The sequence below is a fragment of the Silene latifolia genome, chromosome 8, assembly GCF_048544455.1.
Source record: "Silene latifolia isolate original U9 population chromosome 8, ASM4854445v1, whole genome shotgun sequence".
NCBI lineage: Eukaryota > Viridiplantae > Streptophyta > Magnoliopsida > Caryophyllales > Caryophyllaceae > Silene > Silene latifolia.
The window spans coordinates 31,800,761-31,828,085 of NC_133533.1; the positions used below are offsets into that span (position 1 = coordinate 31,800,761).

General features: G+C 38.4%; 1 protein-coding gene across 1 annotated transcript; it reads left to right on the plus strand.

The window, feature by feature from the left end:
• The first annotated feature begins 10,350 nt into the window (after positions 1-10,350).
• Positions 10,351-27,025, plus strand: LOC141594981 (protein FAR1-RELATED SEQUENCE 5-like). Its single transcript, XM_074414958.1, has 5 exons — positions 10,351-10,507; positions 23,797-24,116; positions 24,207-24,956; positions 25,217-25,352; positions 26,664-27,025. The coding sequence occupies exons 1-5, from the start codon at positions 10,351-10,353 to the stop codon at positions 27,023-27,025; spliced, it is 1,725 nt and encodes a 574-aa protein (XP_074271059.1).
• The last annotated feature ends 300 nt before the right edge of the window (positions 27,026-27,325 follow it).

The following is a 27,325-nucleotide window of genomic DNA, read 5'->3' on the forward strand; positions in this document are numbered from 1 at the left end:
ACAGCTCGATCGACCAAGAAGGGTGCTCGATCGAGTAAGGCTATACAGAAACTGGTCGATCGAGTAGGAACACAACTAGATCGACTGATTATTCAACCTAAAACCACTCGATCCACCAAGAATGTCTTCGATCGAGTGATAATTGACTTCAGCAGCTTGTAATTTTCGTTAATTTGCCTTTGACTTGTCCTTTTAGCTCCCGGAACACCTTCACGCATCCCAAGACAGCAATATTTCCCGCTCCAAATCTACTCTTTCTCCAAATGCATGCAAAATGGACGGTAAATGACTTGATTTCGCTACTTCCTGGTTCATTCCTGCAATTAAGACATAATAACCCAAAGTAGCATATTCGGGGCATTTCGTAGCATAAAACCACGATAAAAGCATAGAAATACGTGCATAAAATAGGCTAAAAAGACTATATAAAATGCACGTATCAAATCTCCCCAAACCAAACCTTTACTCGTCCCCGAGTAAACTCAAAACTATACGCTAATGGAACGGAAAAATAACTCAGAGCTAGCTACAAATGCCCGCTTAAGCCAATTTAATGCAAGCAAACTAACACTTATAGCTAACAGTCAAATGCAAACGAGTTATAGGATGTTTATAAATAAAGCTGAACCGTCGACCTTGCAAGACCTTTAACAATGGACTCTCACGGGTCACTCTTCTCTCATGAAGCAAAGGGCAAACATATATGTATAAGAGAGAAAGAAAAATAGTCGCTCACCTAAACTACGACCCACATAAACATGCATGCAACTAATATGATAGACAATTCTAACTACCATACATACATTCCAACCAAACAAGGTCCTGTCACAGCCGAGGGCTTACAAAAATATGGTAAAGTGAGGCAATGGGTAAGAAAAGGCAAAACATTTATGGGAATGTGGAGGTATAGGCGGCCAAGCTAGTACCTAACAAAACCATATGAAACAAATCCAATTCTCAACTCAATTATGAAATAAGCACAATGCCCTTCATTTGGCATAAAACTCACCAAACCCAACCAAACATACTCCTCAAATAATGTAAGATAGAACATAGGAGTAGAAACCGTCAACTAACAACATCTTTTTTTTCTTTTCGATTTTTTTTCTATTTTTTTCTTTCGGTTTCTTCTTTTCTGATTTTTCGAATTTTTTTTTTTTCATTTTCCAATTCTTTTTTTTTTTTCTTTTTCACGTCTTTTTTCTCATCAACCTCCCTTTTTTTTCATAAATTACCAACTCTAAATCAATATGATATGAGCCAAGATTTGATACAATAAACAGTATACCGCAGAACAATCTAAACTAGCTTGACAAGGCAGGCTAAATTTGGGATGTAGTTAAGGGTCAACAGGCAAATTTGGCTAATGTGGAGTTTGTGGGTAAAAATGAAAGAAAGGGAAAATGTAAGCACCTCCCTGCATGTGACACCAACCACTAACCCGAATGTATGACAGCAAAAAGCAATTGAATTTCATATACGTGCAAATTAATGATACATGATATGCAAGGAGTAACTACTCACAATCCTACATGAAACTGGTCACAAATAACACCAATTTATACGGCTCTAAATCTTAGAAATTATAAGTAGGTTGCCAAAATTTCAGGTCAAGTCTATTCGTTCAGCTAAATTAAACATTAACTCGTAGACATGCAAAAGACAAAGCTAAAAAGATAACAGTTTATTGCAAGGCTTAAGCAAAAAGACAGTTGCAGTGCAATATCATCATTGAAATCTACCGTTCCGACTCAACCTATATGCTAAAATAAACGTGAAATTTTTTTTGAATTTCAATAATTTTTCAAATTTTTATTGAATTTTTTTGAATTTTAACAAAAATAAACAACAATGCATACTGAAAATAAATGTGATAACGGAAATGCAATTAAAAATCATATGCAGACACAGATATGGATGCATAACCTCCCCAAACCAAACTGTACAATGCCCCCATTGTACCAAAACATGGAAAGGAAATGCAAACTGAAAGGAGGAAGAGAGAGTAGGAGCGGAAAACTTACAAGATAGCGCGAATAAGGGGACCTCCCCAAACCGACCATGAAATGGGAGGTTGCTAAGGGCCCGGAAAACCGTCTCAGGAAGCTAATCCAAGTCAAATACACTCGATATACGTCCAACAGTGGTCGATCGAGTGAATGGGCGTCCAAGAACAGCTCGATCGAATGGTATAGTAGTCGATCCAGTGGTCCTCTAATCTGCAGGTGGTCGATCGAGTAGCGTCTTCACTCGATCGAGAAGATCTCTCAGCTAAAGTGCTCGATCGAGTAGAATGACTACTCGATCGACTGGTCCTCGATGTAATTCCTGCAAAATGAAATTAAAACAGCCCGCAAACTAACAAAAACAAGCTTACTGAGATAGTTTTATGGTATAAGAACCATTTATTACAACTGAAATTGAATAAAAACAAAATAAAATCTCCGGGTTGCCTCCCGGGTAGCGCTAGCTTCAGTCAGGTCCCAGCTCGACCTTCTTTTTCTTCGAGCCTTCTAATTAATCACGATCAAAACAGCTCAAAGCGCGCAGCATCAAATCATACATCTGCGCATGTGCTACACAAAAGCATAAGTAGCACAAAAGTGGAATAGCAAGGTAGGAAATAAAGATATGTAGACATTTAAGTCTAACAAATTTCCTATGGGCGCTCCTAAATTTATCCACCAAATAAAGGAGCGCGGGAGCAATTGTCAATAATTTAGGGCTCCAAATTAGATTAACAATTTTAAAATGACAAGGATGGTGAGAAATTGCTAATTTATGCGTCCACATATGAGGGGGTATAGCTTTGAAAAAGGAAGCATGAATAAGACGAGGCAATTTACAAATAATAATAAAATTACCGTTTACTACCTCAGGTGGATCACTCTTAATGACGGAATCATAGATAAAAGAATTCATTACCTCTTCCGTGCTAGGAGTAATTACCGACTCAGCTGTCCTTTTGTCGCCCTCAGTGGAACCCGTCCCGTAAATCTCGGCCTCAAGTGCATCCATTTCGGCTTTGAATAAGGGGACTCACCATAACAGATTGTCATCATCAAAGTCGTCATCTAAATCAAGCCCAAATGACGAATTACAGCTCCCAATGACCAAATCAGTCGATCGAGCAGAATTACTACTCGATCGACCAATCTCTTCCCGCAATTCACTCGATCGAGTGGCAGAATCACTCGATCGAGAACAATCCTCCTGCATCTCACTCGATCGAGAAGAGATACCACTCGATCGAGGACTGTCTTCTAGAAAATCACTCGACCGACTAATATAAGTCACTCGATCGAGTGATTCCTCCTGTACAGCGCTGAAATCCTCGTGTGGGGCAATGAAATATGATAGAAACTCGTCATCCGAGTCATAGAAGTCTTCCTCAGCATTGGGTAGCACGGTATCCTCCGGGAAAGAACCGCTCTCAGCAAGGTATACTTCTTCTTCTTGCATCTCAGCTGCTAACTGAGCAACTACAGACTCGAGCTCAAGGATTTGAGCATCCGCACGTCTATCACTCTCTTGCCTCACTCGATCATAATTCTGCACTTGAGACGCAAGTATCTCCATTAAAGATCTCGGTTCGCAACCTCTTCTTCTTGTATCTCTGCTAACCGAGCAATGTCGATTTCGAGCTTTTCAAGTCGCGAAGAAGTGCGTCTATCATGATCTTGCCTCTCTCGGTCACGATCTTGCAGTTGAGATGCAAGTGTCTGCAAGAAGGATTTCAGCTCCGCAATCTCTTCTTCTTGTATATCAGGAGGATCTTGTTGCGGTGGCCATTGATAGGGTGGATGTGGCGGCACAACTACATTTTGCATTGTGCTCGTGAGAACCACATCTCCGAAGTAGATCACATTTGTTCCATATAATGGGACATCGGTGATGGGTCAAAGGTACTCAAGCCTTCCCTTTGACTGTCTTTCACCTAGAACTGTCTAGGTAGTACCTGTAAGGCCTATCAAAACAGCACTAAACAAAAGATTAAAACGGCCTCAAGGGGAAAAATCCCGAGGCTAAAAAAGAGATAAAATTAAACAAATAAATAAATAGATTGCCTCCCGCAACGCATAGCGCCAAAATTTGATGCGGTCGTTTCTACACCAAAAATAAAATACCTAGATTACTGCTAACAGAAGTCAGCGGCAAGTAGGGTCGATCTCCACAGGGAGGCGGTGTACTATCTATTTGTCTATTTATCTGTCTAAATGTCACAATTGGGGGTTTTGAATTGATTCAACTAAACTAGAAATTAAGGCAAAGGAAAAGAATTAACAGTAAGAGAAAGAGGTATGCTAAGAGTCGGTCCACCGTGGCAGCTATCAGATCTATTATATCAGGAATATTAAGGCGATTAGACTATTGATAAGAAGAGCTATGGTCGTCACCTTTCGGTCCTTAAACCGCCCCTAGAGTGTAAACGACTTAACTTTCGCCCTCACCGCAATACCCTATTGTAATTAAGCAAGCCTTCCCTTCCAATCTTTCGATCTAGGTCGGGGTTAACTAGAATTATGGTCTCCTGCATGCATACATTAAATAGGATAACAATTAAATTGCCTAATACAATTCCTACCGCAAGGCTAATCTATTTAATACGGTTAAAGCATCGCTACCACGGCTTCCCTAATCCTAACATACTAAGGGAACTAGCTACTCATGGGAATGGGGGAAACAAGAATAAAATAAATAATAACAATAAACATTAAAAGGGAAGAAGAAAAGGGAAGAAGAATTACTAGATTAAGGGATCCGGAAGAAATAAAAAGTAATGAGTGTTTAAGGAAGGAAAAGGAGTAACGTGATCCTTCCGGATTGTTGGGTGATTCCAAATGACAACCCTTACTCCTATTTATAAGAAATTAGGAGTAGGATTAAACCTAATGACGGAAAATAACTAAAAAGCCCAGCCCGTCATCAATATCCACTCGATCGACCACTTAAATCACTCGATCGAGTGAACTTGACTTCAGAACAGCTCGATCGACCAAGAAGGGTGCTCGATCGAGTAAGGCTATCTGGAACCGGTCGATCGAGTAGGAACACAACTCGATCGACTGATTATTCAACCTAAAACCACTCGATCCACCAAGAATGTCTTCGATCGAGTGATAATTGACTTCAGCAGCTTGTAATTTTCGTTAATTTGCCTTTGACTTGTCCTTTTAGCTCCCGGAACACCTTCACGCATCCCAAGACAACAATATTTCCCGCTCCAAATCTACTCTTTCTCCAAATGCATGCAAAATGGACGGTAAATGACTTGATTTCGCTACTTCTGGTTCATTCTCGCAATTAAGACATAATAACCCAAAGTAGCATATTCGGGGCATTTCGTAGCATAAAACCACGATAAAAGCATAGAAATACGTGCATAAAATAGGCTAAAAAGACTATATAAAATGCACGTATCAATATCCATCCCCCATTTCATGAAAGGCCATGGTGAGATAACCTGGTGTAGAGGCTCTGCTGGCTGGTGGCTAACATGGGCGTGTCTCTGGCAAGCGTCGCATCTTTTGCGAATTCCATGGCATCTTTGCGCATTGTGGGCGAAGTATCCCCGCCTCGGTGCCTTGTTGGATGAGCTCCGCCCCCGCATGGTTTCCACATTCTCCCTTTGTGGATAGCATGCAAAACGACTGAGACTCTTCCGATCCAGGCATCGAGGTAGGGTCCAGCGTGGGATTTCTGAAAAGAACATTATCGATTAGTAGGAATCTGGATGCTTTCATTTTAAAGCCCCTTACCTCCTTTTTATCTGTTTGGTAGGATGTCATTTCGCAACCGGTCTAGGTAGGGTTTCCTCCCGTCCGGAGTACTTTCTTCATTCTTTGGTGCTTTGCACACTTTTTCTGCTTCCTGCTGAGATTTTAGTGTTGCTGGCTCCAGCACGTGGACAATTGGTATCGTGGAGACAGTTCATGTTTTGAAGGTTGCCCCCAGGGTGGCTAGTGCGTCTGCTTCTATATTCTGCTCCCTGGGGATTTGCTTGATGTTGAATGTGACAAACTTGACTTTCAGCTCTTTTGCTACATCTAAATATGCCATCATCCTGGGATCCCTGGCTTCATAGCAGTCATTTACATGGTTAACTATAAGCTTAGAATCACTGCAAACCTGGAGGTGTCTGATTTTCAGATCCAGAGCCAGCTTCAGACCCAGGATTAGTGCCTCATATTCTGCTTCGTTGTTTGTGGCTTTGAATTCACATCGTACGGCTTAGACTATGAGGTCTCCTTGGGGTGATTTGAGGACCAGCCCTACTCCTGCTCCTTTGGCGTTTGAGGCTCCGTCCACATGTAATTCCCACACTTGTTCTCCTTTGTCTTCTTCCATTCGGGATATCTGTTCGGCCTGGGTCTGAGTCTTTGCAAGTCAGACACAAAGTCTGCCAGAGCCTGAGACTTTATGGCTGTACGGGGTTCAAACTTCAAATTGTACCCGCTCAAGTGCACGGACCATTTAGCCATTCGTCCTGACAATTCTGGTTTTCTCATGATAGTTTTAAGAGGATAATTAGTTATCACGGAAATTGTATGAGATTCAAAGTAGGGACGATTTATAGGATGCGTAACAAGTGCAAGGACAAGTTTTTCTAGTGATGTGTACTGGTCTCTTGAAAGAGAGACTTTCGATATAGTATACCGGATCTTTGTGATCCTTCTGCTCTCGCACTAGCTTTGCACTGACTGCTGCTTCTGTGACTGACAGATATAGGAACAGTGGCTCTCCTGGCTCTGGTTTCGACAGGAGAGGCGGGAGTCTTTGAGATAACGTTTGACTCTGAAATGCTTTTTCGTGGTCGTCCGTCCATTCGAATTTTTGGCTTTTCCTGAGTATATCATAGAATAGCCTGCATCGTCCGAGGATCGGATATGAATCTGTTTAAGGCCGCCACTCTTCCAGTCAGGCGTTGGACGTCTTTTGGTTTTGCGGTGACTCCGGTGCAGGATTGCTCTTATTTGCTCGGTCTTGTCCTCTATTCCCCTCGGGTCACCATGTACCCTAGGAACTTTCCTTTGGATACTCCGAAGGTGCACTTCGTAGGATTGACTTCATTTGGTATTTCCGAGGGTATTGAAAGTTTCTTCCAGTCTTTGGTGGTCTTTGTGAAGCTGCTTCGATTTGACGACCATATCGTCTATATATACTTCCATAGTTTTGCCTATTTGTTCTTTAAACATCATGTTTACCGACCCTCGATAGGTAGATCCTGCATTTTTCGGTCCAAAAGGCATGACATTATAACAATAGATACCTCTCTCGGATCGAACGCTGTCTTTTCCTGGTCACTTTGGGGTGCATCTTTATCTCGGTTATATCCGCTCCAGGCATCCGGGAATGTCGGCATCTCGTGGCTGCGCGGTAGCATCTACCATGGCGTCTATGTGTGGTAGTGGGAATGGATCCTTTGGGCAAGCTTTGTTTAAGTCCGTGAAATCGACGCAGACCCTCCACTTGCCATTCTTCTTTGGGACCACTACCACATTAGACAACCATTCTGGGTATTTTACTTCACGGATCTTTCCAGCAGCAAGCAGGTTGTCTACTTCTTGATTTATGACCTGGTTTCTTTCGGAAGCAAACTTTCTTCTTTTTTGTTGCACGGGTTTATAGCTTGGATCCACACTTAGCTTGTGAGTTATCACATTTGGGTCTATCCCTATCATGTCATCATGTGACCAAGCAAAGCAATCTATGTTAGTTCTCAACAACCGAACGAGTTCTTCGCGAATCTTACCTCTACATTCGGATCCAATAAGAACAGTTCGCTCTGGATGCAGCGAGTCCAGGATGACTTCGTCTAGTTCTGCCTGCTGAGGTTCAATGTATTCGTCCTGGATGTGCTGGCTCTGTAATTGCTATGCGGGCGAACCTGTTGTTGGCTTCAGAGCCACCTTGTAGCAATCCTTAGCTTCTTCCTGGTCCCCACGTATTTCTTGCACCCCCCCAAGGTGTTGGAAACTTCAGGCATTGGTGGTACGTTGAGGGAATTGCTTTCATCTCGTGGATCCAGGGCCTGCCATGGATTACATTGTAAGTAGAGGGCCCATCAATAACCAAATATCTTACCTGTTTGTTTACACCTCCGGCGTAGGTCGGGATGATGATTTCTCCTAGGGAGTGCTTTGTTTCGCCGCTGAAACCAACCAGGGGAACTGCCTTCTTTGCTAGATCTTTTTCGGTGAACCCCATTCCTTTGAGTGTTTCCATCATGATCAAGTTGACGGAGCTTCCGGTATCCACCAGGATCTTTTTTACCTTGCAATTTCCTATGGGAAGCGTGATGATTAGAGCGTCGTGGTGTCTTTGTTGGAGTAGATCTGCGTCTGTTTCGTCGAAGGTGACTGACGGCAGATTCTGATGGTTAACCCTGCAGGAGCTCTCTGGTCTGTCTCCTTTAGCCCTGGCTGCGTGCCTCTTAGCTGCTGAGTAAGTCAACCCACACAACTCCGATCCACCTGTAATGACATTCACAATTCTAGAGCAAAGAGGGGGAGGAGAGGGCAGAACCTGATCCGCTGAATTTACTCTCGTTGTGTTTCTGGGGAGGAGGTGATCCAGGTTTCCTTGGTCATAGTGGAATTTGACTTCCTTTCTGAGGGAGTGGCATTCATCGGTGTTGTGAGTGTTCTGTAGTGGAACTCACACTTTTTGCCTGTGTCTCTGTCTTTGGGGTTTCCTTCGGAAGTTTTGGTCATCGACTCTGCGTCCCAGCTCCTTCAAGGCTTTGAATAATCTTGCAAGATTGGTAGTGAAACCATACTCACTTACTTTCGGAGGCGGAGACCGCCCGACTTTCCTTCGAGCTTCAGAAACTTTATTCACGTTCTGCTTTGTAGGGTTTGGATCTTTCGCTTTTCTTCTCTACAGGAGCCTTTCGGATCGGGTCCGAATCATAAGTGCCTCTTACTGGTGCAGCGTCTTCTTCCGACCTCATGCGCGATTGCCTTCGATTGCACCTCCTCGAAGGTAGTGCATGGGTGCATGGTTAACTCCTTGTATAACTGTGAATCCTGGTGTAGTCCTCGGCGGAAGGCTTGTATAGCGGTTGCTATATCACACCTCGGAATTGACACTTTCTCTTTGTTGAACCGGTTCAAGTAATCACGGGTGGATTCCTCAAATCCTTGCACCCGGCCGATAGAGGTCACCTGTCCGCTTCTCTCGGCTTTTTCGTTGCGAACTGGCTTTGGTTGAAGGCATTGACTAGGTCGGCGAAGCTGGATATGCTTTTGTTTGGTAAGCCGACGAACCACTGCAGGGCTGCTCCTGACAGTGTTGATCCGAAACCTTTGCCAATGCAAACCTCCTTTAGAGATCCAGTTGCGGTTATCACCATCATTTTCTGCTTGTAGTGGTTGATATGGTCAAGTAGATCTGAGGTTCCATCGTAGAGTGTCATAGCTGGCGGCACACATCCTTTGGGAACACCGATTAGAGCTATGTCATCCACGAAAGGTGAGTCTGCGTAGCTGTCTTTGGCTGCTTTCTCCAGCGGACGGGCTACGCCTGGTATCCTATACATTAGTTCCCTCGACTCTCCGGTATTCTTTGCTCCAGTAATTACCCGCTCTCTGCAAGAGGGTTAGAAACAGGCCGAAGAGAACCAGCAGGTGTACCTCCTAGCCAGGGTGCTCCTGATAGTTGGCCTGGTGCTGGATGACTGGTTACTGGTGTTGCATTGATTATGGATCCAGGCTGCCATCCTGGTGTCTGCTGTAATTCTCCGATCCAGGCTCCACTGGTGAATTGGTTACAGGATGGAATTGCTGCATTGGGAACAGATCCAGATTGCCATCCTGGTGTCTGGTGTGTGTGGGTACCTGAAAAGGATGGAAGGTCAGATCCAGAAGGGGTGCTAAACAAAGCGTTACCTGTTGTCTGCTGTAGACTGGGTGGATTATCGAATGACAGACACCCCAATCCTCTTGGCTCGATTGGTTCGCTGGGTGCTACCCCTGCAAGATCCAGCCTGGTAACTAGTTCTGACGGGATTGATCGACCCGATCCTCCACCGCTGGCTCTGGCCGGAGTCTGCAGTGTGATGATCTTTGGTTTGGGTGGATGCCGTCACGATTTGAGCCATCATATTCAGTTGTCTTTCCTCGGATCTTCAACGACCCCGACGAGAATGTCCATCCCTGAATCATCACCTGCATCGGATCAAGTCTTTGGGGACCCTCGCTTCGGAGAACTTCTGCGCTGAGCTTTCTGGGTCGGGCTTACGGATACGGCTTCTCCTCCTCTCTTGGGAAATTTTTGCTTTCCTATTTGGATTTTGGTCGATCGAGTTTCTTTGCCTTGGGAATCTGCGGTGGTTTCTGAGGCTGGGGCATGGCTCTGGTCGACATGCTAGCAGGGATCGTTTGGCTGGATGCTAGGGATGCACTGACTGGTCCTGCAGATGCAGAAGTAATTCCTGCTGCAGAAGATAGGGGCATACTACTGTTCTTTGGAAGGATTTGGCCAGTTCCAGACATTGTGATGGCTGGTTCGGTTTTGCGAGGCTTGGCTATAGAAAATGATCACTATGCCCCAAGGTGGGCGCCAAACTGTTTTGGTAAAAAGTTACCGAGTTATATATTTAAATGGTGAGTGATAGTGACCGATCTACGGCCGATTAATATTGGATTATGATTAATCTAACGAGTAAATATGCGATAAGTAAAGAAGGAAAAGATAGACAAAAGGATGACACGAGAGATTTTTGGTGACGCGGAAAACCCGGTGTGGGAACAACCGCGGGGGGAGTCGGAATCCCGCCAACTTTGCACTATAATCGATGTAAAATACGCCAAAATAAGGAAATACAATTTTATGTTGTTCAGTAATTATTGCCAATTGCTGATGGATTTTTAGAGACGAGTGTTGCTTGATAATCCCCAGAGTGTCCTTGTACGCTGCTTTGCCCTTGCTTTTATAGCTGTTGAAGACCAAATCTAAGGATTGAAAATTGCCTCTGCTTCTGTTGCGGAATATCAGGTCAACGTGCTGCAAAGTAGGAGTTTGTTAATTGACTGGGTCTTTTGCTCTTTCTCACGTGTGGGCTTCTTTCCTTTGGGCCATGTTGTGTTTGTTCTTTATTAATCTAGCGGTCCGTAATTTGCCACCTCAGCAATCCATCTTTCTTTCCCTTTCCAACCGTCGCGCGCCACATGTCCATTTCTTGGCCACTTTCTCCTGTCAACATGATGCCACGTTTGGATTTGTAAACAGCGTTTTTTATCCATAACAATAAGTAGGGTCGAACTCCACAGGGAGGCAAGGTATCTATCTGTAATCTGTCTATCTAAGTCACAAATGGGGTTTTTATATTTGATTTTCTAAACTACTAGAAGTCAAAGGGTAAGAGAAATAAAGTAAGAGCAGTAAAGGAAGAAAATGATAGATGTGATCAGATAAAAGAGAGTATGTCAGGATTTCGGTTCACCACGGCAGTTTATTGACTCAGTTGCAAATAGCCTAGACAATCTACTGTGAGAAGGATACAGGAAAGGTCCTTCCGATCCACTTTCTATCCTAGATTTCCGCTAACTTAACTTCCGTCCTCATTAGGGTAGTCTACTGTTCATAGCAGGTCTGTTCATTCCAATCTTTCGATCCAGGAACGAAATTAACCAGATTAATGTAATTTAGAAGCGTGCATTCAACTAAATTGGTGTACAGTTATATTGCTATGGGACAAATTCTCACAAGTAAACCATCTAGTCTATTCGCTACATCGTCACAATCCTACCATGGATTCCCTAGTCCTAACATAGAAGAAATTAGCTACTCATACTACTAATGGTGTCAACAATAATAATAATGAGCATACTAATCAAAAGCATGATGGAATAAAGATGATTAAGTATAAACTAAATTAGGGCAGAAATATTAAAGAGAGAAAGCAAGAATTTAAAGCAAACAAACAAAAAGATTAAGATTAAGAGAGAAAAGTGATTACAATCTAATGCAATCCGGCGTAAAGATCGATCCAATAGCAAAGCAAGAGATTAAAGGGAAGAGAAAAAGTGATTAACAGTGAAGGGTGTATATGAGAAAAGAGAGTTTTTGACCTAATCCCGACTTCCTTTATATAGGCAAGTCATTATTCACATAAAATAAACCTAACACGGGTTAAAAATCCCGAGTATATAAGCTAATCACTCGATTGAGTAACTTCATATCACTCGATCGAACAAATCCAAGCTAAAACCTCTCGATCGAGTACTTTAGGTACTCGATCGAACACTTACTAAATAGGCAATACTCGATCGAGTAGAAAAAGGAGTCGATCGAACACAATCGTACTCGATCGAGTACTTTCCAACGCACAATTCCTGCTTCGCGCACTGAAATTCAAACGGCTGCCATTTCTTCGTTACTTGGGAAAACAGGGCGTTTCCAGTGGAGTTGGAAAGCTAAGAGGACAAGCTTTCATCTCCAATTAGAATCACCTAAAAATCCGTTATAGAACTCGAGATATGGCTCTTCAAAATAGGCACTAGTAATTTGAAGTTCTTCCTTTGCTCGCCTAACTATCTTACTTCTTTGCTCATCATAATTAGTAGTTTCCAAGCTCCGACTCAACTCATCTCCTAAATGCATTCATAGGGACATGTTTTAGGCTTAATTATACTCCTTTCTGGTTCATACCTGCAAATAACACAAGAGAAACCAAAGTAGACAATTCGGGGGACATTTGTAGCCAAACACCACACAAAATACATTGAAATGCGTGCAAATGAAGTACCAAATACCTATATAAAATGCACATATCACATGTATTTAACAAATTAAAGAGGTGTATCAGTTTATTCTTACATTTCTGACATCTCCCCCAATTATTCAAAGTATCTAGATAGATTGATACATCCTCATAGATACATTTATTGAACTTTCTAGATACACACGACATTTTAATTGAAGAAAAATCAGTAATGTATACCTATAACTTCTTCTATGACTGAATCGTCCTCTCTTTTGTTATCTCCTACAATACAATTAAAAATAAAAAGTATTAGCATTCCTAAAGCAATTTCAGCAATGGGTCCCTAATTCAATTAATGTTTCTAGGGTTCCCCAAAAATGTATTTAGAACAATAATGCATATCTGAAGAAGGAGAACGTGATGAAATTATCACCATCCTAAAAATAGTATCAAAACATTAATAAGTTACCATCAAAAACTAAAAACACAATCTACAATCAAAATTGGTAAACCCTAATTTCTTCGAATTTCAATTGTTCAAAACCTAATTTTTGATTTTTCAATTGTTTATGTGATACAAAATAAAAATCTGAATACCAGCTTACCTTTGATGCGCGTGGACAGAAAGAAGAATGGTGGAAATTAGGATGGAGGTGCAGCAATGGAGATGAAGGCAGTGGAGATGTTGGTCCATGATTTTTCGAACAATGTTTGGTTAGTTTTGATGAGGAAGTGAGTTGGTGCGCGTGCTTAGTATGATTTAGGCTGGTTCGTACGGTTCGTACGTTAGAGTAGTTCGTTTCGAACAATATATATATAGAATCAGAATCCTGTATTAACCAAATTATGGTGCGAACCGTACGAACTGAATTACAAAACCAAATTGCCAACTCACTGTTATCATTTCCCCTACTTCCTAACTTCCCTTATACTTCGTACATATCTCATTCTCTCTCCTGCTAAAAACCATAACCCCACACTCTCTGACCTTCTGACACCGGTACCGGAGCTCCGGTAGCCACCACCAACATCAACTCCGACTAATATTCACCCTCTTCTCACACCACGCTAACTCCCTTGTACATATACACCGCATCACCAGCCTATTTATGGCATAAAATCAACCTTGACGATGACGGCGACATATTTTCCAGTTGATTATCACATGTATAGGTTCAGAATATCGATCAAGAGCATTTGTGGCATTAACTTTTCGAAATTTCTTGTAATTTTTTTATAGATCTAAAAATTAAATAAACAAAATAGAAATAGAAAAAACAACATTAATTGTGTCGTCGGATGGTGGTGGCGGTGGTTATGTTAGTTGTTGGTGGTTAGCGACGGTCGGTGGCGGTGGTTATGTTAGTTGCTGATAAGGAGATTAGGTTGTGGTGGGGTGTTGCGTGTTGGCTTGTGGTGGGGTGAGTCGTAGTGTTGCGGATCTGGGTTGGGTGGTCTTGGGGTGTCTGGTGGTATTCGTGGGGGTGAGTAATGGTGGTCGGCCATGGTGGGGACTGAGGAGTGGTCCTCTTATTTCCGGTAGATAGTCCTCCACAAATCCCAATTTCGACACTCGACATGATTTTGTGGATTTTTTTTATGTTTCATCTTGTTTTTCTTTTTTCAAGTGTTAGATCTGCTAAGAAATAAAAGTAATTTCGAAAAACTAATCATATAATTGCAATCCTCACAAAATTTCGATGATGTCTGAGTTATCGACGGTGGTCGTCTGATCGCCATCGTGATTCCGACCGGATTGATATCGGCGATAGCTTGAGGAGTTGGGGTGCTGGTGGTCCGAGGTTGAGTTCTGATGCTGGAGGAGGAGGTGGTGGTGATTAGTGTCATGGTGGTCATTGTTGGTCGTGGGGATTGCCGGTGATGTGGGGTCGGTGGTTGTCGCGGGGATTGACGATGATATGGGATCAGTGGTGGTCTAGTGGTGTAGTATTAGTGGAGGTGGTGAATGTGTCGTGTGGTTGTGAGTGGTGGTTGTATGGTGGTGGTGGCGGCGGCGGCCATATTAACAAATGTATCCAGCCATAGTAACAAATGTATCCAGCGACGGCGGAGGGCGGCGTTGGTGGTGGTTAGCGACGGTGGTTGTTGGTGGGAGTGGTGGTGGCAGTCATTATAGGTGGATACATCTAATAAGAGACTAGATACACTTATCAGTGTTGTTGGTACATGTGTATCTAAGTGGTGGTGGTGGCGGCAGCGGTGGCGGTGGCGGAAGTGGGGCTGTGGTGATGGTGGTGGTAATAGATGCACAAAATATCACCCTAGATACACGTGAAAATACTACCGGATACACTTGGTATCCGTTAGTAATACCATGCGTATCTGGAAGTATTAACATGCGTATCTGGAAGTATTAAGATGTGTATCTGGAAATATTAATACGTGTATCTAGAAATATTAACATGCGTATCTGGAATTATTAATATGTGTATCTGGAAGTATTAATTAGTGTTAGAAAGTTGTAAAAATGTATCCAAAATTTTAGTGTGGAAAAAGTGTATCTAGTTGTGTTATAAAATGTATCTGAATAAAAAGTGTATCTGAAAAGATAATAAAATGTATTTGAAAAAGAAAAAAAAAATGCAGCAGCTAGGCTAGTTCGTACGTTAACTCAGTTCGTACCTGAACCCGCTCCTATATATATATATATATATATATATATATATATATATATATATATACATAGAGAGAGAGAGAGAGAGAGAGAGAAGGGTTCTCATAAGTCTCTTATATCTTATGAGTCCCTAAGTCCTTATACCTTAGGATAGAAGGGATGGAGGGATGAGATTACATCTTGATGGAGGGCCACAAATCTCCCTCCCTAATCTACCTCACTAATCCTGTATAACTCCTTCCTAATCTGTGTAACTCTTTCCTCATTCTAATTCTCCCAACTCACTAACTCATTATTCATTCTCTCACACTTCTCTCATCCCTCTTTCTCTCTCATTTTCCTCTCATTCTCTCATAAAAAAAAACCCAAATAAAAACAAACTAAAAAAACCAAAAAATAAACACAAATCCTCCACCAAAAACCAAAAAATAACAACAAATCCTACACAAATTCTCCACCACCGTCCTCCTTCTCGGTGACCACCAGCACACCACGAACCCAAAAACCCAGCCTCCCACCACTTCCGCCTCCCTCCATTCGATCTCCACTGCCACTCCCTCCATTCGAACCCCACCATCGCAGCAACCACAACCCACCACGACCCAACGTCCTGCCGCGCACGCCACCACGACCCAACACCGCCGCACTGACGACGCACCAACACCGCGACAACAACCATCCTCCCTCCTTTTTTTGTGTATTTCAGATCTGGGTATGATAGGTTGTTGGTCGATTGTTGTTGGTTGTTGCGGCCGATGGTGTTGTTTGTATATTTTTTTTTTCTTTTTTTCGATTTCTCTGTGTTTTTGTTATTTTTTTTTTATATATTTTTAGATTTACTTAATTTTTGTTATTGTTATTTGTTTTTTTTTGTTATTTGGTTATTTGGTTATTGTTATTGTTTTTTTTATATTTTCAGATTTACTTAATTTTTGTTATTGTTATTGTTTTTCGGATTTTTTTTTTAGATTAGTACAACTTTGCCAATATTGGATGTTAGTGTTTGGTTTTTTATTGGATGTTAGTGTTTCGGTTTTTTATTGGATTTTTTTTATGTATTTTTTTTTTATTAATTTCAGATTTGGTTTTTTATTGGATGTTAGTGTTATTTAATAATGGTTTTTTTTTTAAATCTAGTATTGTTGGTTTAAATTTATTATTGTTGGTTTAAATTTAGTGTTGGTTTTTTCATATTGTATTTCTTTTTCAGATCTAGTCTAATCTTTTTTTTTTATTATTCATTAAGCACCATTTTTTTTAAGATTTAGCTCTTTTTCTCATTTTCCATATTATTTCTTTTTTTTATTATTTGTTAATTTTCGTAATGTTAATATTTTTTGAGATCTATATGTGAAAAGAGAAAAGTTACATTATTTACAACTAAAGTTATACCCTTGACATATTAAAGTTGTACTCTTTACGACTAAAGTTATACCATAAAATACAAAAGTTATAGATCTATTTTGTTATTATGGAATTTTATTTGGTTTTTTTTTTTGCAATACTATTGTTTTTTTTTTTTTTGCAATTTTCAGTGTTACTACTTTCAGATCTAGAATTATTTTTTTCTCTTTTTTTAAAGTTCATATTTTTTGCTAAAGTTATACAATAATCAAAATAAATTTATACTATTAGTCTCTAAAGTTATACTATTAACCTCTAAAGTTATACAATTTTGGACTAAAGTTATACGCTTTTACTTTCAGATCTAGAATTGGTTTTTAATTTTGGACTAAAGTTATACAATTTTGGACTAAAGTTATACGATTTTGGACTAAAGTTATACGATTTTGGACTAAAGTTATACAAAAATGGACTAAAGTTATACAAATATGGAGTAAAGTTATACCAATATGGACTAAAGTTATACAAATAAGGACTAAAGTTATACAAAAATGGACTAAAGTTACACAAATATGGACTAAAGTTATACAAATAAGGACTAGAGTTATACAAAAATTGCTTAAAGTTATACAAATATGGACTAAAGTTATATAAATTAGGACTAAAGTTATACAAATATGGACTAAAGTTATACAAATAAATACTAAAGTTATACAAAAATGGACTAAAGTTGTACAAACAGTACTTATATAAATTCAAATTTATAGTGTTGGTTTTTATTTGTTATTTTTTGTTCTTATACATATATTTTTTTTCATTTGTCAACAAAGAGAAATGAGAAAACAAAAGTTATACTTTCATTGAAGTTACACACATTTCTACTGGAGTTATACATTCGTTGAGTAGAAGTTATTCATATCGTTATTTTTATAACTTTAGTCCATATTTGTATAACTTTAGTCCTTATTTGTATAACTTTAGTCCATATTTGTATAACTTTAGTCAATCTTTGTATAACTTTAGTCCATATTTGTATAACTTTAGTCAATCTTTGTATAACTTTAGTCCTTATTTGTATAACTTTAGTCCATATTTGTATAATTTTAGTCAATTTTTGTATAACTTTAGACCATTTTTGTATAACTTTAGTCCATAACCATATAACTTTTGTCCATAACTGTGTATACTTTAGTCATTTTATATCATTTTTTTATAAAAATGTGAAATATAAGATTAAAAATCAACAAATTATAAGAATTTTAATATAGCTAAGATTAAAACAACAAATTTTATGAAAAATATTTTAGTAGATCTTAGATGAAAAAAAGTATATCACAAAAAAAAACGATATTTAAAACCCGAAATCTTTAAAAAAAACGTATAACAAGAAGAGATTTGAAAAGAATAAATAACAACAAAAACCAACAAAAATTAACAAATAAAATAAACCGACCCCAAAGAACAAATTCAACACAAAATCTGGAAAAAAAAAAGGACGAAAAAAACCGAGACGCAAAATCTGAAAAAAAAACGTGGTTATAGAATTTACCGACGGCAGTGGTGGAGGGTGGCGGTGGGGGTGGGTGGTGTCGGGTGGGATAGTGGTGGGTGGTGGTGAATGAGAAAGAGAGGAATGAATGATTTATTTGGGTTTTTTGGGTTTTTTAATTTATTTGGATTTTTTGGGTTTTATTTATTTATTTGGGTTTTTGGAATTTTTTATTTATTTGGATTTTTTGGGTTTTTTATTTTTTTGGGTTTGGGAGAGGAGATGAGTTGTGTGATATGTGAGAGAACTGATAGGAGGAAAGGAAGTTATAGTGAGTTAGTGATTAATTAGAAGGATTAGTGAGGGAGGAGAGAATGAGTGATATTAGTCCATAAACACACTTTTTGGAGGTTGATCTTGGCCATCCATTTTCACCATCCAAGGGCCCTTAATAGAACTTATGGACTCAAATACATATGGTGGACTTACATGATCTCTTCTATATATATATATATAGAGAGAGAGAGAGAGAGAGAAAGGATCATGTAAGTCTACCTTTTTTAGTTGAGTCCATAAGTCCTAATCTAAGCCTTTGGATGAGAAAAAGGAAGGGCTAAGATTAGATCAAAATGAAGGAATGAATGGTTGAGATTAGATTAAAATATGTGGCTGAGAATAAATTGAATATAAACCCTAATTCCTCTCGTTTTTCTCATTTTACTGCCACCAACCTCTCACTTTTCTCTCTTCCTCTTCTCTCTCTAAACAAACCCTAAATCAACAACCACCACCACCTCCTCTCCTCTATCTCTAAACAAACCCTAAATCAACAACCACCACCACCTTCTCTCCTCTTGTCGCCCACACCGCATCACCACTGCCGCCACCGTCCTTTTTTTTTCCAGATCTGAAAAAACCCATACCTAGCTCCTCCCTCGTCGACCTCTGCCGCACCACGCCACACCTCCCCTGTCGCCTCCCTCGTCCGCCCCTACCGCACCACGCCTCTCTCCCCTTCTCCTTTCTAATTTTTTTTTTCAGATCTAAGAGTTTGGTGTTGTTGTTGGTTGTTGCATTTTGGTGGTGGTGGGTGTGAGAGATGCGGTTGGTGGGTCTGCCGCCTCCCTTTCTTTCTCATTTTTTTTTTTAAAAATCGGATCTGAGGAAATTAGTGGTTGGTGTTGGTTGTTGAGGTATGTGGGAGATGCGGCTGGTGATGCACAGTGGGTCTGCCGCCTTTCTGTCCTTTTCTTTTTCTTTTTTTCTTTTTTTAAAAAAATTTCAGATCTGAGATAATAAGTGGTTGTTGTTGGTTGTTGCGGTTTTTTTGGTAGTGGTGGGACCGTGGTGGTGGTGCAGTGGTGGTTGGGGTAGGAGGTGGTCAATAAAAGAAGATTTATTAGTATAAAGTTACAATTCCGGGGACTAAAGTTACAGATTCAAGAACTAGAGTTACACTCAAAGGACAATAAAATTACATCTCTATTGATTTGAACTTTTCACCTCCCGGACTAAAGTTACAATCTTGAAAAACAAAAGTTACACCTGAAAGGACTAAAATTACAATAGTAATGTATATTAATTTAAATTTTTACATACAAACTAATATATAACTAAAGTTACGAATCCAACGACTAAAATTACACTTGAAAGGGGTAAAGTTACACTCGTAAAAGTATATAAATTCAAATTTATGCATAGAAAAACCATCATATGACTAAAGTTACACCTAAACGGACTAAAGTTACAGTTGTAGGGCAGTGAAGTTACACTCCTAAAAATTACCTAAATTCAAATTTATTTATTTAAAATTACATTTTTATACCATAAATTAAAAATTTTGTGAAAAAAATGGCTTGAAAAGGTTGAAGTTACACTATAAAAGTTGAAGTTACACCAAAGTATTGGGATCAAATGAGTCCTCCTCCTAAGTGTGAGTCCATAAGTTCTCTTTAAGGCCATTAGATAAGTGAGATGGAGGGTTGAGATTGAAACACAAAAATGGTGTTTAATAAGGTGTTTAAGAGACTCTCTCTCTACCAAACTAATTAATCTCTAATTTCTCACTAATTTAATATATATAGCTTTTATTTTCTCTCCCTACTTCACTTCTCCCTCATTTCACAATTCAATTCTCTCCCAAAACCAAAATAATTTCCCTCTCTAAAACATTCCACACAAATCTGACAAAAACAAATCACCCAAAAACTCTCAGCACCCCACTCACCAATCGACGAGCCACCACCACCAGCCCGCACTCACCAACCACCCACCCCACCGGCACGACCACCTCCCTCCCGCACGACCACCCACCATCACCTCCCCCCTTATGCCATATCTGCCGACAACACCATCACACACCCCACCTACTAACACCACAACCTCACCAATCACGACCACACCCTCACCCCACACCAAAACCACCGCACACATACCCATCACACACCGAAACCACCAACACACGCCACTCCTCGATCTGAAAACCCATGCTCTGCCTCTTTCTCTGCCGCCACCCTTCTTCTATTTCCCTCTCTCCTCCGCTCCGCCGCGGCTGGTTATAGGGTAATGGTGACTGGTGGTTGTTGGTTTTGAACGTGGTGGTGCTGAGTGAGGTGGGGTGGTGTATTTCCTTTCATTCTCGGTTTCCAGATCTAATTTTACCTTCTTTTGTTTTTTCGTTTTCCAGATCTGAATTTTCTTGTTTTTTTTTTTTCGTTTTCGTATATATTTCTTTAGATGCTAAGTTTCTTAAATGTCGATGATGGTGTTGTTGTGTTTTGTTACAACCGACGCGGTTTGGTGGCGGTAGTGGCGGTTTTGTGTGACACGGTTTTTTTAAATTGAGTTTTTTCAGTTTATACTCGTTTTTTCCGATTGAGTTTCACTTTTTTTTTGTATTGTTTTTCAGTCTTGGTGATTTTATTATAAATTTTATTTTGATTTTAATATTAAATTCATTCAATATGAAATAGTTTTTTTTTTAAGTTTCAGATCTGGTGGTTGTTGATGTTCTTCTCATTATTTTTAAAATTTTGTCTAAATTTTTGAAAGAATGATTTCTGCCCTTTTTGTTTTAGATTTATTTTTTAGATCTAGTTATGAAAATGTTAGATCTAGTATTTCGGATCTGTTTTTTTGTTCCTTTTTACTCCCATTTTTTTTATATTTTTTTGTCTTAGTACATGCAATTTTTTTTTCCCGGATGGTAGTATGACATTAGGTATGTTTTTTAAAATTTATATGTAGTTTTTTTGAAAAGTAACACTTTTCCCTATTAGAATTACACTTTTCTTTGTTAAAATTATATTTTTTTTCTATTATTAAAGTTACACTTATCTCTATTAAAGTTACACTTTTCTTTGTTAAAATTACATTTTTTTCTATTATTAAAGTTACACTTATCTCTATTAAAGTTACAGTTTTCTTTATTAAAGTTGCACATTTTTTTATTAAAGTTGCACGTATATCTATTTAAGTTACATTTTTGTCTATTATTAAAGTTCGGTTTTCTCTACTAAATTTACATTTTTTTCTATTAAAATTACATTTTTCTTTGTTAAAATTACACTTTTCTCTTTTAAAGTTACATTTTTCTCTATAATTAAAGTTACACTTTTATCCATTAAAATTACACTTATCTTCATTAAAGTTACACTTATCTCTGGTTACCCTTTCAATGGACTAAAATTATACTCTCAATGGACTCAAGTTATACTCTCAAAGTCTCAATGGACTAAAATTACACTCTCAAAGGACTAAAGTTACACTCCATATGGACTAAAGTTACACTCTCAATGGACTAAAATTACACTCTCAAAGGACTAAAGTTACACTTTTAATATGGACTAAAGACACTCTAAATGGGATATCTAAGAGATGTAGTGAGGATTTAGGGACTCAAATATATAGGTGGACGTATAAGAACTTGACTATATATATATATATATATATATATATATATATATATATATATATATATATATATATATATATATATATATATATATATATATATATATATATATATATATATATATATATATATATATATATATATAGAGAGAGAGAGAGAGAGAGAGAGAGAGAGAGAGGAGATCTAATGAGTCCCTTACCTCATTTGAGTCCTTAAGTCCTTATAAGGACCCTTACATGGACAACATCTATGGTGGAGATTTTTTAAAAAATGTAGGCAAAAAAAAAAGGGAAAAGCTTGGCTATGAAAGAGGACAACAATTCCTGCAAATTGTCCTTACCAATGATCATTTCCTGCAGACAAAAGCATATATCCTTTGTACTATGTTTCCACTTCCCACATTCTTCCTTCCTGAACACACTTAATTCCAACCTTTTTCTTTCTTTCTTCTCTCTAAAACTGGGTGCTTTCATCTCAAAACGAAGCTAAAGTTCTCTCTAAATCCTCCAAATCAGCGTAAACATGCAAATAATAGATGGCATCAATGGTATTTCTTCATTTTATTCATTGTTTTCAGTCACGTTTTCATATTTTTCAGTTGAATAGGAAGGATGAAGGTAATCATTACAGTTTTGCATGTCATCGAATTTGTTCATTCTTGTTTTGATTATTTGTTACTGGGTTTGAAATGAAGATTGTTAGAAGTAAATCTTCATGCTGGGTTTTCATTAATTTGAGTTTGGATTAGCATGAACGCATTCTGACAACATTTACATGAACATTTTTGCTATAGTTTTACATTTACACTTTTTATTGTTATATTTTTTATGTGAGTTAGCATTCTGACAACATTTACACTTTTGTTGACATTTACACTTTTAAAGCCTCACATTTACACTGCATTACTGCTCACGTTTACACTTTTCCTGTACTTTTAAATTTACACTTTTTTATTATTATAGTCACCTTTGCATTTTTATTGTTATATTTTTTATGTGAGTTAGCATTCTGACAACATTTACACTTTTGTTGACATTTACACTTTTAAAGTATCACATTTACACGGCATTCCTGCTCACATTTACACTTTTGGTATACTTTTACACTTTTGTTGACATTTACACTTTCAGACAATCACATTTACACGTCGTTTCTGCTACACATTTGGATGTTTACTCTTTTTGCTATAGTTTTACATTTACACTTTTTAATTGTTATAGTCACCTTTTAATTGTTAATATTATAGTTTTAATTTGAGTTAGCATTCTGAAAACATTTACACTTTTGTTGACATTTACACTTATAAAGCATCACATTTACACTGCATTTCTGCTGACATTTACACTTTTTCTGATATTTACACTTTCAGAACAGCACATTTATACTTCGTTTCTGCTGACATTTACACTTACACTTTTGGATGTTTACTTTTATTATAGTTTTGACATTTACACTTTTGATGACATTTACACTTTCAGAACAGCACATTTACACTTCATATCTGAGGACATTTACATTTACACTTACACTCTATGCACATTTACAGACTTGGTAAAACAGAATGGGGTTCAACCTGACAGGCAGGAGCTGTGGAGGGAGGTGGACAAGAGGTTTACACCGTACATCGGCCAGGAGTTTGGGGGGGTTGAGGATGCGGTGACTTTTTATAAGATATACGCCATTTCTTGTGGGTTTGATGTACGTAGGTACACAACAACAAAAATGGCGTGGCGGTGAGATCAAGTCAAAGCTCGTCGTTTGCAATCGAGAAGGTTTCGCTCACAAGACGCCCAGAAAAGATCAGGATGACGGACTGGATGGGGAGAAGTCACAGAGGATATTCAGGGTCACTAGAGTGGGGTGTAAAGCAAGGATACGACTATATATGAAGAATGGTCTTTTATTAATTGACCGGTTCCACGAGGGTCACAATCACGAGCTTATCTCACTTAAGGACAGAGAGTTCCAGAAATTGTCGCGTAACATAACTGATTATCACAAGATGATAATCGTTTCAAACTCAAAGGTTTGTAATACATAATCACTCTCTATACTAAATAAATAATTCCATTCATGTTATATTTATATGACGTATCTGTTAATGATTGATTGGCAGCTGAAGATAGGAGCAACAAAAACATACAGAATCTGCAAAGAACAAGTGAATGGATACAAAAACATTGGAGCAAGCTTAAATGATTTTAAGAACTTCCATAGGGATGTTAAATGTTTCATTCACGAACGGGATGGTCAGTTGTTTGTTGACCATTTCAAGGAAATGACTGAAACAAGAATAGGTTTCTACTTTGACTATGACCTTGACGATGATGGCAGCCTACGTAGGGCCATATGGGCGGACGGTACCGCCCGAGATAATTACAAAATTTTTGGTGATGCGGTGTCATTCGACCCAACTTACTCCACCAATAAGTATTCTATGGTATTCACACCATTCACAGGTGTTGACCACCATAAACGATCTGTGACGTTCTGTGGGGCTCTAGTTGCAAGGGAAGATTATGAGTCGTTTAATTGGGTTTTCAGCCGGTTTTTACAAGCAATGGGGGGTAAGGAACCCGAGTACATAATTACAGATCAGGACCCAGGTATTATCAAATCTGTCCCTCTTGTTTTCAAGACAGCGCGCCATCGGTTCTGTATGTGGCATATAATGAACAAAATGCCAAGTAAGTTTGGCGTCTCGAGAAGCGATTATAATGAGTTCATGTGTAAAATTAATGACATTATATGGGACGATGAGCTTGAAGCAGCAGAATTTGATGGTATCTGGGAGCAAATAATTGAAGATCATGGTGTTGGCGTAAATGATTGGTTTGCAGATACATATGTTATAAGGGGACAGTGGGTGATGGCGCATTGCAGAGACTTGAGGATGGCGTCGATTATGAGGACAACTCAAAGATCAGAGAGCGAAAATAGCTTTTTCAAGAGGTTTGAGCACAAGTCAGGAACATTGGTTGAGTTTTGGATGCGTTTTGAGAGCGCTATGGACCAACAAAGACATACACGAAGCGACTTGACAACATGGATAAGCACTCGTCCATAGCAACGGCGTCAACACATCCGGCATTAGAGATTCATGCGCAAAGGTGTACACCTATTCAGCTTTCCACAAATTCAAACAAGAAGCCATCTTCTCAATTGATACATGTAGAACAGAGAGGTTTCGAGAGAGGCGAGCTAGAGGTAACTTTGTCAAAGATTCAACCAGAAAGAAGAATTTTGAAGTTGCGTGATCCAGGTAGTTTACACTTCCTATGACATTTACACTTTCTGTTTTTATCTCATTTAAATTCCTATAACTTAACATTTACACTTCTAATAACTTAACATTTACACTTCCTATTAGTTTACATTTACACTTCCTATTAGTTTGCATTTACACTTCTAATAACTTAACATTTACACTTTACAATTGATGACATTTACACTTTACATCATATGACATTTACACTTCCTATACCTTAACATTTATACTTTTCCACTTATTGACATTTACACTACATTTCATGACATTTACACTTTACATCATATGACATTTACACATTTAAATCCCTATAACTTAACATTTACACTTCTAATACCTTAACATTTACACTTCCTATTAGTTTACATTTACACTTCTAATTACTTAGCATTTACACTTTACAATTGATGACATTTACACTTTACATCATATGACATTTACACTCCCTATACCTTAACATTTATACTTTTCCACTTATTGACATTTACACTACATTTCATGACATTTACACTTTACATCATATGACATTTACACATTTAAATCCCTATAACTTAACATTTACACTTCTAATACCTTAACATTTACACTTCCTATTAGTTTACATTTACACTTCTAATTACTTAGCATTTACACACTACATTTCATGACATTTACACTTTACATCATATGACATTTACACATTCAAATCCCTTAAACTTAACATTTACACTTCTAATACCTTAACATTTACACTTCCTATTAGTTTACACTTCTAATTACTTAGCATTTACACTTTACAATTGATGACATTTACACTTTACATCATATGACATTTACACTTCCTATACCTTAACATTTACACTTTTCCACTTATTGACATTTACACTACATTTCATGACATTTACACTTTACATCATATGACATTTACACATTTAAATCCCCTATAACTTAACATTTACACTTCTAGTACCTTAACATTTACACTTCCTATTAGTTTACATTTACACTTCTAATTACTTAACATTTACACACTACATTTCATGACATTTACACTTTACATCATGACATTTACACATTCAAATCCCTATAACTTAACATTTACACTTCTAATACCTTAACATTTACACTTCCTATTAGATTACATTTACACTTCTAATTACTTAGCATTTACACTTTACAATTCATGACATTTACACTTTAGATCATTACATTTACACTTCTAATAACTTAACATTTACACTTTACAATTCAATACATTTACACTTTACATCGGTGACACTATTTTTAACGTTCACACTTACATGCTAGCTTTATCTGATGACACAGGTACACGTAAAGCAAGCTGCAGTTGTACGATGTTTGAAAGAACCGGAATCCTATGCCGCCATATAATATGGATTTTTTCAGCAAGTGGGATAAAGACTATACCAGAAGATTATGTTCTGAATAGATGGATGAAAGAGTATCTCCGATTAAGGATTTTCAATACTAATGGTGAAGGAACAGAAAACATGCAAGTCATCGATGAAAAACAAATTGCAATGTCAATAATGTGGTCAGAAGTTCATGAAGCTATAGGGCTCCTTCGAGACAAAGGAATAGCTGATGTTGACAGCTTTTCTGCTGTAATTAGATCATTTAAACAGTCCTTGTCACCATTAGGGGAAGTGTTGAATAAAAATCAATAAATGGAGAAATTTCTGAATTGTACGGCATGTGAGGTAGTGACGATATTGCTACCAAAGAATTCGAAAAACAAGGGGACCGGAAAAAGATTGCTGTCAGCCAAAACAAAAGCAATGGTGTTGGCTAGGAAACCCAAACGTAAGTGTAAGAATTGCAAGAGAATGACAAATCACGACAAGAGAAACTGCCCTAACCCCTTCTCAGCACACACGCCATTGTGCGAAGGGTCGTCTGAACCAGAAGAGGATGAAGGAGAGGAGGAGGAAGAGCTGGAGTCAGAACAAGAATAGACGTCAGATCAG

Coding starts and splice junctions, on each gene's coding strand:
- LOC141594981 (XM_074414958.1), top strand. CDS start 10,351: ATGGCTCTGGTCGACATGCTAGCAGGGATCGTTTGGCTGGATGCTAGG. Junction 24,117..24,206: donor TAATCGTTTCAAACTCAAAG/GTTTGTAATACA, acceptor ATTGATTGGCAG/CTGAAGATAGGAGCAACAAA. Junction 24,957..25,216: donor ATGTTATAAGGGGACAGTGG/GTGATGGCGCAT, acceptor ACACCTATTCAG/CTTTCCACAAATTCAAACAA.